Source organism: Ctenopharyngodon idella, chromosome 24 (assembly GCF_019924925.1).
Source record: "Ctenopharyngodon idella isolate HZGC_01 chromosome 24, HZGC01, whole genome shotgun sequence".
Classification (NCBI taxonomy): Eukaryota; Metazoa; Chordata; class Actinopteri; order Cypriniformes; family Xenocyprididae; genus Ctenopharyngodon; species Ctenopharyngodon idella.
Window position 1 is genome coordinate 15,259,800 of NC_067243.1, and position 15,945 is coordinate 15,275,744.

The following is a 15,945-nucleotide window of genomic DNA, read 5'->3' on the forward strand; positions in this document are numbered from 1 at the left end:
ATTCATGTAAGGTCTGAAGAGACTCATGAAATCATACAGGACTGAAGCCAGTCAGTTGAGTTTGTGGAAAACCTTTTACAGTTTGAGTATTGTCTTTTACTGCATATGATAATTCATACTCATATATATATGTGTGTTTGTGTGTGTATGTTTATGAATATTTTTTATGTAAAGTTACTCATATTGTGATATTAATTAGTATATTTTAATTTAATAGGAACAAACTTTTGGTTTGGTCTCAATTGATAAAGGGGTACTTCAGCCTTTTTGATAGATCTGTGGACAATTACATAAGACGATTCAATATTCAATATTCCAGGAATGATGTAAATCAGTCACAGAGTGACTGATTTTCATTGTGTATGTAGATTACTTTTAATTGACTGAATTTGTCACTTGTGCTGCTAGAAACAATTTGTCCAAATAATTGTGCAGCCTGCCCCTCCTTTCACAAATACAAACTAAATAACATAATGAAGAGGGAGAAATTGACAAACCGCTAATTCAAGACAACGTTTACATGCTAATTAAGTCAGGGTTATGCTAATCGGAAGGGAAGTTGTGCACATTGCATGCACACGCATGGATGCCCCGGAGAGAGCGAGCGGACACGTAAACATGCCCTGTGCGACTGCTGTATGTCAGTGATCTGGTGCACTGAACTTTCACCTGACCCTGACAGCTACGGTGAAAGTGCCCGAGGGCACATAAAAGACGTGGACGGCACGGTGCGTGAATCTATTTGAAGTAATGAGAGGTAAGAAGGCCCTGAATGGACACAATGCAGCCACTCTTGGGGTGTTAAATGAAAGGTTCTAGGCGGATAGGCACTGTTTGGTGTCGCCGCTGATCTTCTCTTGTTGCCTGCAGCTAGAGTGCTGACTTGCGTTCATATTCGATTATTTGATGAGGAGTGAAAGGGGAACCTAGTTATGCCATCTGTAATCCAGAGGTCTGTAGCTTCACATAATCACTGTTTAATGACTGACCTCAATCACAAATCCCGCTGCTCAACTTTAACACGGTTGTTCGGCACTGTGAATACCGATTGGAAGTTCTTACCTCATTAAAATCAAAAGCACTGCAACACTTCGGCTATATTCAGAATGGAATAGTAGCATAGTGCTTACTACACAGTATATACTGTTAGAGGTGTGACGAGTGTTGTGTCGCAAGACGAGACGGAGTTCACAAGAACGAGACTTTTACACAGTATTTTTTAGAAATCCTCAGGATTTTTACACAGTATTTTTAAGAAATCCTCAATGATGAAATACATGACTAGAAAAATAGTCTGCAGGTACATTAGTTTTAACTAATCTTTTAATGAATGTCATTTCAGTTCTACTTTCTGAGTATGAATTATCATATGCGGTAAAAGACAAACATAGTCAAGCACTGTAAAAGGTTTTGCCACAAACTCAACTGACTGGCTTCTCTCCTGTATGATTTCATATGAGTCTCTTCAGACCTTACTGTACATTAATTATGATTATAATTATGAGCTTCTACAACTTTTGACCTCCTAACTGAACTCCTTTCCTCAAATTCAATAAAAACAGTATAAATAAAAATAAATAACAGTGGGTGATCAGTGGTGCTGCGCGCATTCTACAAGATAAGACATTTGTCAGATGCTTAGGCGCTGTTGTGCAACGAATCCTCCGCCATAGTCTTGTCAGTCATCTCGTCACATGATCAATGAACTCTGATTCCTCCTGCACTACGTATGGCTCTGCAGCTCGTGTTGGATGAGCTGGATGGAATTAAAGCGACCGTTATCCAACTGAATTAATTTTTTTTTTATTTTTATAAAAAGCAAAACGACAGTGGAGGCGTAATGTAAATGTAGCACTGGCATACTCTATCCTAATTTCACCCTCACGCTCCGTCACGGCAATATCACAAGACTGCTTTTCACCTCACCTCGACGTGGCAAGAGATCTCGTCACACCCCTAAATACTGTATACTGCATGTTTTGTAAAGTATGTGAAACAGTATGCAATAATGATAGTGTTGCATCGCTGTCACATCACCTCACCAATGTGCATACTACCTCTGAAACGAAAGATTAAAATGTGTCATTTTTTATGTTAACTTTTTCTCAACTAATGGTGCAAGTTTGGGGCAGGACTTTATGTTTGGACGAACAATGCCAGACAAAGTCAGTGTCTCAGAGTACAAAATTATTTTAGACATCACAGAAATGTCACACCTGACTTTTAAAATGAATTACTGTTCTTTTTTTTAGTCCAATTTCACATATATAAGGTCTTGAATACTTACAGAAAGACCTAAAAATCAGTACAGAAATTCAAAAATCTAAAAAGGAGATAAAAATCAAGTATATAATCATAAACAAACAACAAACAGATTTTAAAAATCTGGGATAGTGTATATTCATGATGCTGGAAAAGGAAGATAAATTCATCCTGGCAGTGTTATACAATTTATACACACACACACACACACACACACACACACACACATATATATTTATTTATATATATATATATATATATATATATATATATATATATATATACACATATACATAGTGTGTATATATATATATATAATTTTCATAAAAATGTATAAATTGTGTGTGTATGTATATACATTTTTATGAAAATTATATACATATATATAATATATAATATAATATATATATATATATAGTTTGGGGTCAGTAGTATTTCTGGAAAGAAATCTCTTATGCGCGCCAAGGCATAAGATTTATTTGATCAGAAATACAGTAAAATACATACTATTGTGAAATTTTGTCTATTTTAAAATTTAATTTAATTCATGTGATGCAAAAATGATTTTTCGGCAACCATTACTCAGTCACATGGTCCTTATCAATGTTGAAAACATTTTTGTGGAAACCGTGATAAATCTTTCAGGATTCTAAGATGAATAGAAATTTCAAAAGAACAGAATTTATTTGAAATAGAAATCTTTTGTAATATTATAAATGTCTTTACTGTCATTATTGATCAACTTAATCCATCCTTGTTGGGGAAGAAAAAAAAAAAAAAAAAAAACACTTTCTGACCCCAAACATTTAAACAAATGTATTTAACTATATAATAATAAAAACATATCTACTTTTCCATGGTATATTTGCTAAATTACTGTTAGGTGATGTTGACGTGTACTTGCCCAAAAGGCTGTGTTTAGAAACTACTAGTTTTGTCGAAATGCCATTTTCTCTCAATTGCCTACCTGTCTGTTGGCGAGACAGAGAGACAGGAGGCGGTGAAGAAAGAAATGCTTGTAGTCTATAATCATTTACAAAGGTCAGGCAAGAGAGAGAAAGGCAGAGACAGTGAGCCTGCCAGCGCTGCTCTCCATCTCTATTGATCCTTATCTGCAGTCCGGCCCACCAGAATGACTCGCCTGAGAGAAACACCTTAATAACCGCGCAGGTTGATGCGGAGTGTAGCGGTTCAATTAGGGGCGCTGGATGAAGTCAAGGACGTGAGAAAACACGAGCATGATTCCTGATCCTAATTCTAGCGTGATTCTAGGAGTCTTTGATATGCTGAATATCAGCTGCAGAGTTTTTCAATGCGAGTGAGTGGCAGTTTTGGGCTCTGGGGGTTTTGAAGGATCTATCACCTTCCAGAACTCCTTATTAACAAGGTGAAGCACACGGTGTAAACCCTTGATAATGAGCCAACAATCCATGAAAACAAGACAGCAGAGCAAGTTTCCAAAAACTGTTTTCACATCCCAGTGGCATAGGAATATGTATACAACACGTGCAGTTATGAAAATCTTGGCCGCTAAATGAAGTTGTTGATTGGTTTCAACAACATGATGAATCAACCAATATAATTTGTAAAGTTAAAAATATGATGTAAAATCATAGCTGACAACAAACACCTTGATGAAGGTTTAACACTTTACAACTCTAAAATACATTAGAGCCGTATAATTTAAAGCAATTATTGCATATTAAAAAGGTTAGTAGCATATTTTTTTTTTAAATTGTTTTAATGTTTAATGATATAATAAGAGGTAAGAAAACAGGAGTTCGGAGAATGGAGGAGGAATCTGTCTAGGCTTTAAGACAGGTCTTCAACAATGATGAGGAGCTATTTTGCTTTGAGCTGAATCATGTAAATAAATATATAGAACTGTACTGTTCAGCGTTTCTCTTTAGTCTAGTTAGCTATACTGTGATCTGAAAAAAAGGAGATACACCAAAGAAGCTTGAAGAAGTGCTTCTCTCTTTCTCCATAACTATATGCCCTCAGGTAAGAAAAACAACAGAGTGCTGAAACAAACAATATATCCACAGCAACAGAGAGACAATGGGCTATGCGGCTCTAGATTTGAATAAAACATGCTTTGAATGATCGCTGGGGTTCAGAAAAGATCCTCTTTAACGGATGAGATCCAACAGTGGTTGTCAATACAAACAGAGACATATGGTGACATTGCAACATATGGTGTGAAAAAAGCTTATTTACAGAAAGGGAGAGGAAATGACAACAGAGACATGTGTCTTTTTCTAAAAATGGGCCAATTGCTGTATCCAAAATTGTAAGTTCCTGCTTGGCAACCAATGGAAATTACAGCCGGAAAGCTGTTCGCTGTGCTAATGAGGAATCTTTTTTTTTTTTTTTTTAACTAATATATATATATATATATATATATATATATATATATATATTTATATTTGCTTAGAGGTCATCATCACCATGCAATATTCCACCAGTACGATATATGATAACTTTGTGTGAGGGACTGACTGACATTTAAGCTGTTATAGAATGGTGCAGGGATGACATATTTGTAAGTCAAAACCTGGAAATGACTTCCGGTTGGGTTTTTCCAATGGGTTTTTGGTTAAATGCTTAAAATAAGGTCTGTGGTGAACAAGCTCAAGATATTTTCACGTTTTATTCTACAATATTAAATTAATCAGTAATACACTTGTGTGATTTTTTTAAGCTTTTACTTATCTTGTAAATGCCGGTTGCAAGTGGCAAAAGGGGACTACAGAGGTTGGCGGGGACATAAAAAGCCATCCGCCGAACAGGTAAAATCATCTACTCAATAGTCCGCTTTCACAGCCTCGTTGTGTATATAATCACGCCCTTGCAAACTATTATAACCTGAACTTTCAGGGAAAATGTTTTTAAACAAAAACTGGAAGAGTTGTCGGAAGCTTAATGATGGTGACTTTGAAGTCATGTGACCGTGGTGTAGCTCGTTAATAGCCTACGTTTAGCTTTTGACTTCTGCTGATTGTATTTACGCTTCAAAACTCATAAAATTTGTGTTCATTTATGAAGATTAACACGATGAACAAAACGTGAATCATAAGCTTTTGTTAGTCACAGAGCTTATTTTCTGCAATAATCCAAGTGTCAATGGTAAAATTCGATTGGGTTTTTGTCGAGGGAATCAGGGTGATGCTAACTTCATATCTACTATATATATTTATGCACAATATATCGGCCACCATATCGGTATAGTCCGATATATGTTCATTTTTAATGTTATCGTTATCGGCCCAATCAGAAAATTTGGCCGATATATTAACGCTGCTAAATAATGGATTATTTCCTTCAGCTGAGACACTTCAGATGCACACTGTTCTCCATGATGGTTTTGAATTGCTTGAAATATGATTGGAGTCACTTCAAAAAGGAAGATACAGTTAAGTCCAACATGCGCAGCGCAAGTCTGTCATATAGGCTACATAAAATTATAATGAGAACATTATAATTGTGTCCTTGGGACATGGATTTTAATGGTGAAACTTGTGTCTTTGTAATCAGGCTCTCAAAAATTATATAAAAATTAGAATTTAGATTTATCGGCCAATATATCGGTTATTGGCTTTCAAATAAAGAAATATCGGTATCGGCCAAAATTTATATTTATATATATATATATTTTCTTAAAGTTGTATAGATTTCATAACATTATCCACATATTAGTTATTGGGCATATCATACAAATAATTACCAGCTATTAACGGTATCAACCTAATATTTTAATATTTGTGCATTGCTAGTCTGTTCTTCACACAAAGCTATTGGTTGACTTCAGAAGACCTGGAATATAGCACACCATTATATTTTAATATAGCATATGAAACATTTTTTGATACTTTTATGGTGATTTGGTATCCATTTGAAGATTGACAGCACCAGTCCCTATTCATTCTTATTGCATTAAAAAAAAAAACAGCAACCAGGCCATTCTTCAAAATATCTGCTTTTTTCTTGCACAAAATAATTTTGCTTTCAATGGCATTAAACCTGATGAAAAATTCATAGTGCTCAGACATGTCATGCCCCCCACAAGCCAAAGATTAGCCCATATTAGACTCATGATGGCAGTGGGGCCATGTGACATCTCAGCAAAATGATGACTTCTCCCCCATGCTGTAATAAACTTGTTAGGAGACGAATAAGACCATTTGTCTCAATGTCAGACTAAATGATGTCAAAGTCATAGCAATGGCATAATCATGAAAAATGTATGTCGAGCCCTTTTATTAGTACTATTAAATAGTCTTCCATAAAGCTCACCTCTTTAGCTTTCTGTTTAAGCCGGGCCTGTTCGGGATCCTCCTGCCTCGAGCGACTCTGCAAGCAAAGAGAAACATTAGAACTAAAATAGACCGGTTTAAATTATATCCAGCGTTTAGATGAACAATATTAGAACAGAAAAATCTGTTCAGAAAACAATCAAAAAGTAAAAAAAAAAAAAAAAAAAGAAATAGTTCACTAAAAAATCCTTCCAAACTGATTTTATGATGTTTTTGCTGTGGAATATTGTTAAAAAATATTGTGTTCACAGAAAAAAAAAAAAAAAAAAAAAAAAAAAAAAAACAGCATACAAATTTGGAATGAAAGGATTGCAAGTAAATAATATCTTTTTTCTGTGAACTAGTCCTTTATCCTGACATTTACCTGAACTTTTTGCTGTATATTGAGAAAACAATGTCTAATAATTCTACCATGTTGACAAACTGCTGGTATGCAGTGATGTGCATGTAAATAGGTCAAGTCTATTCCCAGACAGTATTTATATGAGACCAGCAACAGCAACATAAGAACAATTATCTTCTGGCTGACATCTCAATTAGTTAACTGCATTAATTAGAATAGGGACGGCGCTGCACTGGGAGTTGCTTCGGAGCGGGACATTGTCAGCGTCATCATCAGCATTTGTCGTTTAAGTCAACTAATTACCTCTGCTTTCATGTTGCCATGTCCTTTTCCTGTGGGGAATTGTCACACCCCCTCCGTATCTTAAGGAGTGAAACTTCAAGGGAGAGCAATGCATGCTGGGAAGTTGCTACTAGTCGTTTGTTGCTGCTTTGGAATCTATATGCAGTCTCAAGTGCTGCCATTACAAATGAAATAGTTAGGAACTGATGTGTGAGTAATGTGCATTTCCTGAACAGACCTATATATAGGGATGGGATTGAATTGTTTTGGTTAATTTAAATCCCAGTAAAAAGAAGAAATGTTCTTACTTCAATACAAGTTGTGTTGGCAGCATCTGTGACACGCAGTCGATTATCACAGACAATCATTTTGACTTTTGAGAGGTTTTTTTTAACCCCCATAGAAAGCAACATAATTACCACATTCAAGGTCCAGAAAAGTAGTAAAGACATTGTTTGAATAATCCATGTGACTACAGTGGTTCAACCTTAATTTTATGAAGCAACAAGAATACTTTTTGCGTGCAAAAGCAAAAAAAATAAAATAAATTGTATTACAGTGTATAGGCAGTGCAGGCTTCCTTGTACTACGTCAGAACGCTGACGTAGTACACGGAAGCACTGCACTGTCCATAAAACGTAAACAGCATAGGAGACTGACAGGGGAGAGACAAAATTGTTGAATAAAGTCATTATTTTTGTTTTATTTTTGCGCACAAAATGTATCCTCGTCACTTCATAACATTAAGATTGAACCACTGTAGTCACATGGACTATTTAAACGACGTCTTTACTACCTTTCTGGACCTTGAATGTGGTAATTATGTTGCTTTCAATGGGGGATAATAAAAAAAAAAAACCTCTCAGATTTCATCAAAAATATCTTAATTTGTGTTCCGAAGATGAACAAAGGCCTTACGGGTGTGGAACGACATGAGGGTGAGTAATTGATGACTAAATTTTCATTTTTGGGTGAACTAACCCTTTAAATCTAATAATACTATAATCTAATAATTTAATATCAATGTTAAATTTTTTTTTTTTTTTTTAAATCAAACTCGACATGAACATCCAATTTTCATGCTGTTATAATGTTGCAATGCCTCACTTATACCATCTAGAACAATTGTTTTTAATTTTTTGTTTTTATTTTTATTTAGACAATAGTACAGAATTTTAATGATCGGACATTTATCAGTTATCGGCCATAACATGGAAATAATTATCGCCCTATCATATCAAGGAGAGTTTAAAAATGGTAATATGCAATTCCTGAACAGATCTATATACACTGGGAGCTGACTGGTTTTGGTTAACTTATAGTTGGAAACAAACCCTTTTTAAAGGAAATGATCAATAGAAATTGTATCGGCAGTATCTGATCATTTTAACTTGTGTCACAAAAATAAAATATACATTAATTATCAACCGATATGATTTTTTTTTTTTATTACCTGCATCAGCCGATATTGGATATTTAATTATTCATCTGTCTTCTACATTTAGTTAACCTTTGCCGTCATCTAACACTCATTTTAAGTTAATCTTTAAAAACACTAATAATTTACATTTTTAGCAAATCTCAAAATGAATATCCATTTTTCATTCTGTACATTATAATGTGATATCTAAACACATTTGTAGTATCTAAAACAATTATTTTAGTTGTAAGTTTTACAGTTTTTTATAATTATCTTACATTTCTTTAATTTATTCCAATGTTTTATATAAATTTAATTAGATATTTTTATAATTTATATGTAATTTACTTAAAAAGTATATAATTTTATAAGTTATTTAACTTATTTGTATCAGCTAAATTTTAATATCAGTGGATTCCTGCATTTTAAATATAGAAATTTAGTATTGCAAACCACCCCATAAGTCCATCCCTGCTGAATGCACTTAACTTGTTTAGAACCCAGAAAATTCCTCATGTCTGGCTATATGGCTTTTAAAAAGCCATGTAGTCTTGATTAATTTATAAGCAGTGTTCACTTGATTAGTGCCAAAAAGGTAAAGGTAGTGATGCCTTAAGGTTCATCCATTACATATAACATGATTTTTTCCCAACAAACTCAGTGAGTGAGATAGTGTCACTTCCTTAGAAAGAAAGCAACTTCAAGGCAAAATTTAAAACATCCTCTCTCGCTCCCTAACAGAAGACTCATTCCCTTTCCCCTGATGTACTCCAGTCCAGGCAACAGTACAATCAAATCAACTCGAGACTGGATAAATCCCTCTGGCTTTGCCATTACTGCAATTTGCTACAGTATGAAGCTGCAGAGTGCAATCTTGTGTCTTAATAACACTGTCTTTTCTCTCCGAGGCTTAAAAGCACAACCGGTTTTCTTTTAAACAGTGGCCAACGCGTGCGGGAAAAGCCAGCGTTCATTGGCAAGGCGCTGATGGGCAGACTGGCGCCGACGGCCACTCCCGCATCACTCAAACCTACTTTTGCGGCTTTCATTAGTAGCTCCCGTTCCTCGTCGTCTTTCCTCTGCTTCTCGATCTTCTCCAGCTGCTCAAAGAACTTCAGCTGGGTCCGCACATCCGACGCCTGCTCGTACAGCTCCTCATCCTGGGGAAACAAAAACACAAAACTCCTCATCAACAAGTTCATCACCTTTACATTGTTATAAGAGTGAACTAACTTTTCCCCAGCTTGCCTAAAGTTTCACTCTTTTCCCTTTCGTACATAAATGAAAGTGAAGTTAGTAGGTCACCCAGAGCTAATGGGATAATTGTGCTTTCACAGTGTCTCTGCAAGGCAGCCCCCGACTCTCTTTCCTGCGATGGTTGTTCTAGCGTTGCAGGTAAAAGAGCTGCGTGAGGCACAGTGGAGGACCAAAGCAGAGCGACACACACACAGGAGCCCTCACATTTTCGTGCACTTCTGAGGCTATAGCCTATTAGCAGCGGGAACGGCGCTGCTCTTCTCATCTCATCCTGCACGCTTTCTTTTGCGCTGAGGCTGCGCCTCACTTGCAGGGCCAACTTTTCCCGTCTCCATTCAAGTTTGGCTTGTTTTTCGCTGATGTCAACAGGCTGACTTCATACAGCCGTGCCAGTTACTCATTTCGAAGAGTTTGTTTCAAATTCAGAACGGGACAAATCGCAACATGACACCTTATCCTCATTGCGATATTCTTTTACTTCTTAGTACAAAATTAAAGTCTAGATTTTCAGTTTTTTCCTCAAGCTGTCTTCTATGACAACACGGTTAACAAAACTAGCATATATTAAAATATAATCTTAATAATAATAATAAAGAATAAGTAAAAATCTCTCTTTTTCAATTACCATTAAGCACAGGAAGCTTGTGGCGCATGCATTTAAACTAAATCGTACAGTCGACATTAACAATTACAACTTATGTTCAATACCATTTTGGTTCCGCAATGATATTTGGATTGGCACACCTCTTACTAATGAGGGCTTACAACAAATCCTGAGTGTCTCACAGGTAAATACAACATTGTGGTGGTGCTCTTGTGTGCTCATCTAGTAAATATAATCATTCTAACATGACTTGAAGGCAGTAAATGTAACAGCGGTGTGACATTTATTTACTTAGCTACTGTGTATCACTCATAAAGAATACATTCTGTTATCGTTTACATGTAATGGATACTAAATCTTCTAGCACTTAATGAATTTTCATTCAAATTGTTATGCCGATAATATAGAGAAAAAATACAAAATTATGCCAATTTGTTGAGCATCCTCATAAGAGCAGTCTTAGGGGCCGTTCACATATCGTGTCTAAAAACGCGTGGAAAGCGCAGCCGTGCCACTTTCTCCTTTCCAAAGCGCTTGCACTCCTGTGGCGTCTGTCATTGCTATGCAACCATGAACTGCGCTCTCCACGACGAGGAGGAAGTTTTAACAAAGGATAAAATGATTTCTAGCACTTGCATTAGCTGTACTACTAGATATATTTATGGAGATGAGATTCAAAAATCACCCTGTACAGCAATGATCAGCTGTTCGGCTGAGCTTTCAATGTTTTGTTACGGAAAGGCCGAAGCTGATTGGTTGATTCTTATCACATGACCTGCGGAGCGCTTGCGGCATTCTGAAAAGTCGAGAATTTTTCATCTCGATGCACCTGGAAGGTGCACCGCACCGTCACTTCCATTATGAGCATGCCTGCCGCGCGCCTACATTTGAAATAACGAATTTGAGCGCGCAAAAGACGCTATATGTGATCGGCCCCTTAAATTAGTTAAAAAACATCTTAAAAGAACTTGAATGAGTTGTGAGAAAATCAGATCCGCGTCATGTTCGGCAGCGGCAGCTCTTAAAGTGACAGTAGCCTAATAAACCAGTTGCTGTGATGTTTGCCATTAATGTTAAATCAAAGAACAAAAGTAACAGAGATAATTGTAGCTTTTATAAGGATTAATCTATATTTCATTTATTATTTATTCAGTAAAGACTGTAAAGTGTTTGATAACTTTATTCAATTTCTGTATATTTCGTACCTGTTAGACAGGTAAGTAAATAGGACATTTATTATGACAGGTTAAAGTGAAGATTGCTTTAAGTTATTTTTTAAAGCCTAATACATGTTGAAATTGATAGCTTTCAGTTATACTGTAATGTTAAATGTCTATAATTAATGTTTTTAAAAATTAATGTCAGAGACATCAGTACCAGTATTAGTATCAGTGATACTGGCCTTCATTCATAAAAAGATGCCAGTAAACAAAAATTTAAAATATACTGTCTTTAAGGTACATTAATTTGGAGAGTAACTGAAATTATTACAATATAAAAATATTAAAAACTCCAATGTTTTTAATCACGATTAATTACAGAAAATGTGCCTTTAATTCATTTTTTTATCATTTGACAGCACTTATATATAGTGCTGTCAAACAATAAAACAACTAATCGCACATTTTTTGTAATTTATATATATATATATACACACACACACACATATACATACACACACACACACACACACATATACATACATACACACACACACACACACACAATCTGAGAAAAAAGGAATAAAACATTTCAGGTTCTTTATCAAGCAATCCCAAGTTGTTTCCCAAGTACATTACTTATCTGTTATAAAAAAGCTTATCAGTTGAAATAAAGTACTGATTGACTTCTGCTTTGGAGATATAAAAGGAAGATATAATTACTTAGTATGGTACAATTAGTTTAGTTTAGAGAGTGTTATGTAAAACAAAAGCCTATTCTTACTAGTGTAGTCTACTTTTACTATTGTATCTCCCATGATCAAGTCTCTGGTTAGGGTTAACATTTAGAGTTACATATTCAGCGTGAAAGACATATAATGAGAAATGTTCGGCAGGAAAAGTCAGTTTGTGGTTTCTCTTTGAAGTTCTGGAGTGAATGGTTCAGGACAGGTATTGGTTCTTACTTTGCAGGAGTCGGCGCGGTGTTGCGCAACGGCCGAGACTTTCTCCAGCATGGAGCGCAGCCTGGACTGAGTGGCGTGAGAAATGAGAGCGACCGTCTCCATTGACACCTCCGTCACGCCGAACTTCTTGGCTGAAATGATACAAAGTTTGGTGTTAAAGTTGCTCGGGAAGGTAAAAAAAAAAAAAAAAACGTGTAGAAAAGCGATTCTTTGGGCCTGGAGCTCCAAACCAATTAAAAGACAAGTATTATTGTTTTCCTTCTCAAACCTGCCTCATGATATGACCTAATTTAACTAGTAAACACTTCACTGGCACACTTAGCATCTGTCACACCCACACACTCACTTCACATCACTCTCTTCACATTATATCCAGCAGGTGGCGCAATGCACCTCCTCCCTGTTCCCTCCTCCAGCCATCAAGCTGAAATCATCACACACACACTCACACACGCAGAACTCCCCCGGAGGAAGATTTACATTTTTAACACACTCCACCCCCCTGGCGACAGCATAACAACCACAGCCGGGCTCCATGTAATAGCACATATCCGCGGGCACTCATTGGTATGCACTGTGTGCTAAATCAAGCGCACGGGGGGAGAGAGAGTTTGCTTAAATACAATAATGGAGGGTTCTTTTTTGGATGAGAAGGATCCAAAGACCTGCCTCATGTCTATACGACAGTCTCCTGTTCCTTCGTGCTCTTTAAAGGACATCTTTAAAGTGATCTATGTGAAAGTTAACTAATCATTATTGATGAGACGTTGCAGAGACGAATGCATGTTTAGCGTTTGGCTGTCTGGTCTTGATTATAGACCCTATTTGGTGTTGATATACACATTTTCCCCATTTAATTATTCTAATATGCTGATTTACTGTCAAAAAAGCATCACCTTGCATCACAACATGGCTGCGACTTGTGGGGGCAAGAATGCTCAAATTGTCTTTGCAAAATACAGAATAGTTACATTTATTTACATGTAGGATCTACAGGTACGTAGATTTGAATCCATTTAGTGTTTGAAATGTGCATTGTTTGTTTAGGCAGGGACATTCAGAGTGTGCATGTAAGTGACCTTGTCAGGGAAGAGGCCTGAGGCAACCTCACATTTCAGCACGCAGCAAACTAACAGAGAGCCATCAGAAGAGGGCCAATAAAGTATTCATTCGCAGCCTGGGGAGGCCTCAAGCTCGGACAAGGGCAATCATTAGACTGACTTAGCAAGTGAGTGACCAGTGGAAGTGCACTAGTCTTAGGTGGAGATCAAGGAGAGGGGATTGGAAGGGTACTAATCATTGGATCTCTACTTTTTAAAGGGTTGGTTCACCCAAAAATGAAAATTCTGTCTTCATTTACTCACCCTCACGTCGTTCCAAACCTGTAAGACGTTCATTCATCTTCGGAACACAAATGAAGATCTTTTTGATGAAATCTGAGAGCTTTCTGTCCCTCCACAGACAGCTACGCAACTACCAGTTTGACACTTCAAAAAGTTCATAAAGAGACTGCAAAACTAATCCAAATGAACTGAGCAGTTTAGTGCACATTTTCTGAAGAGACAAAGTTGCTTTATATGATAATTTGGGCTTTTATTCACATTTTAGTTCCTGTCCTTGATTCTGATTGGTCAGTAGCTGTGTTTTATTCAAAATAAAACACGGCTATGACCGTTTCACCCAACTGTTCTGTGTATCGCTACACAACAACCTTAGCAACCACTCTTAGCAACGTAAACTATGTTCTCAATTGATATTGTTCATTGAAGCTTACTGTATTATGTAGAAGAGTATTGTGAGAAAGAGATCGAGTGAGCGAGTTTATTACCTGCATTCAGATTTAGCATTTTCCTTCAGGTCAAAAAAATCTGTTTAAATGTCCACTGCAATATCTTGTCCTTTTAACAGTTAAGGGGTTTTCCCGTGACTGACAGCGCTAGTCAAAGCATTTATCAGTTGCGTCCGTGTTCACTTTTCAATATAAAAGTCTTTGCTACTGACTGACACACTCATAAAGACAGTATTTTCCACCATCTAATGGCGTAATAATATAACTTCTGTTGCTGTTCAGGGTCAGGGACTATTTTTTTCCGGTGTAAAGATGGCTTTTAGTGATTTTATTTCATGAAAGTTGCATTGATACATATTTCTTGGCTTTAATATTTGTATCGTGTGGTAACCGTTTTATAAAAGCAATAAGGTACTCGAGGCTAGTGCTGTATCGTGAATAAGTCACGGCTGAAGGGGTTGCAGGCATTCTGCTTCACATCATGCCTAACAACGCCCTTCAGCCGTGACTTATTCACGACACAGCACAGCCTCTCTTACCTTATTGCTTACATAAACATCGATCAGCGAACATAAACAGAAGCTCAACCGAACCTGCTTGATGTGATCCGGGACACAAATCTCTTGCGGAAGCTCAAACGTGCTGCGCAACACACGAGAATGAACCTCATTGGTTCACGCACGCGTCAAGCAAACATGCTTGAGCTTTCCTTTACCAAGGCTGATGTGTGCGTTGATGAATGTTTATATGTAAATAAAAGCCACACAATTCATATGGATTAATTTTACGATTTCTTTATGAACTTTTTGAAGTGTCAAAGTGCCAGTTGCGTAGCTGTTTCTGAAGGGACAGAAATCTCTTAGATTTCATCAAAAATATCTTAATTTGTGTTCTGAAGAGTAATTAATGACAATTTTCATTTTTGGGTGAACTAACCCTTTAACTCAACTAGCAGCGTTATTACGGTTAACTAAAACCAACTCAAACTATTAAAAATCATTTTCGTTAATTGAAATGAAAAATAAAAATTAGAAATGTTGCCTTGGCAAAAACTTAAAATAAGTTTAAGATAAAACACTAAAATTATTAAAACTAAAACTGAAAAATTAAAGCTAAACAAAAATATTTAAAAACAAAAAGTATTAAAAATGGCAAGCACATAAAAACTGAAAAAATACTAATGAATACTATAACAGTAATGTAAAAAACTTAATCAGATTTTCCATTAATTATATATTATACACAATTATACACGCTTTATCTACATTTTCTGTTTTGTCATACATAAATGTGCTTAAATAAATAATATTAGTGTGTACATACACACACACTTGATTCATTCTTTTTCTTTTTTGAGTTCTTGCAAAAAAGTTTATGTATACAGTGTGTGCATAATTATTATGCAAGTTGATTTTCTGATTTTTTTTTTTTTTTTTACCAGCACATTTTACCAATTCCAAACCACATCAATCTTAATAACTACTATTCATTTTGTATTTAATCATTTATAAATGATATATAATTGTTCCTTATATTCAGGTGTGCAT

At 36.0% G+C, this 15,945-nt stretch overlaps 1 protein-coding gene across 5 annotated transcripts in view; it reads right to left on the minus strand.

Annotated features, from left to right (window-relative positions):
* si:dkey-219c3.2 (transcription initiation factor TFIID subunit 4) overlaps nucleotides 1-15,945 on the minus strand; it is a 45,065-nt gene that overhangs the window by 19,130 nt on the left and 9,990 nt on the right. For all 5 annotated transcript variants that reach the window (XM_051883172.1, XM_051883173.1, XM_051883171.1 and 2 more), the window contains exons 10-12: nucleotides 12,610-12,740; nucleotides 9,658-9,783; nucleotides 6,559-6,615 (exon numbers count right to left, since the gene is read on the minus strand). In XM_051883172.1, coding sequence (XP_051739132.1) covers nucleotides 6,559-6,615; nucleotides 9,658-9,783; nucleotides 12,610-12,740 — 314 coding nt within the window. The remainder of the gene's footprint in view (nucleotides 1-6,558; nucleotides 6,616-9,657; nucleotides 9,784-12,609; nucleotides 12,741-15,945) is intronic.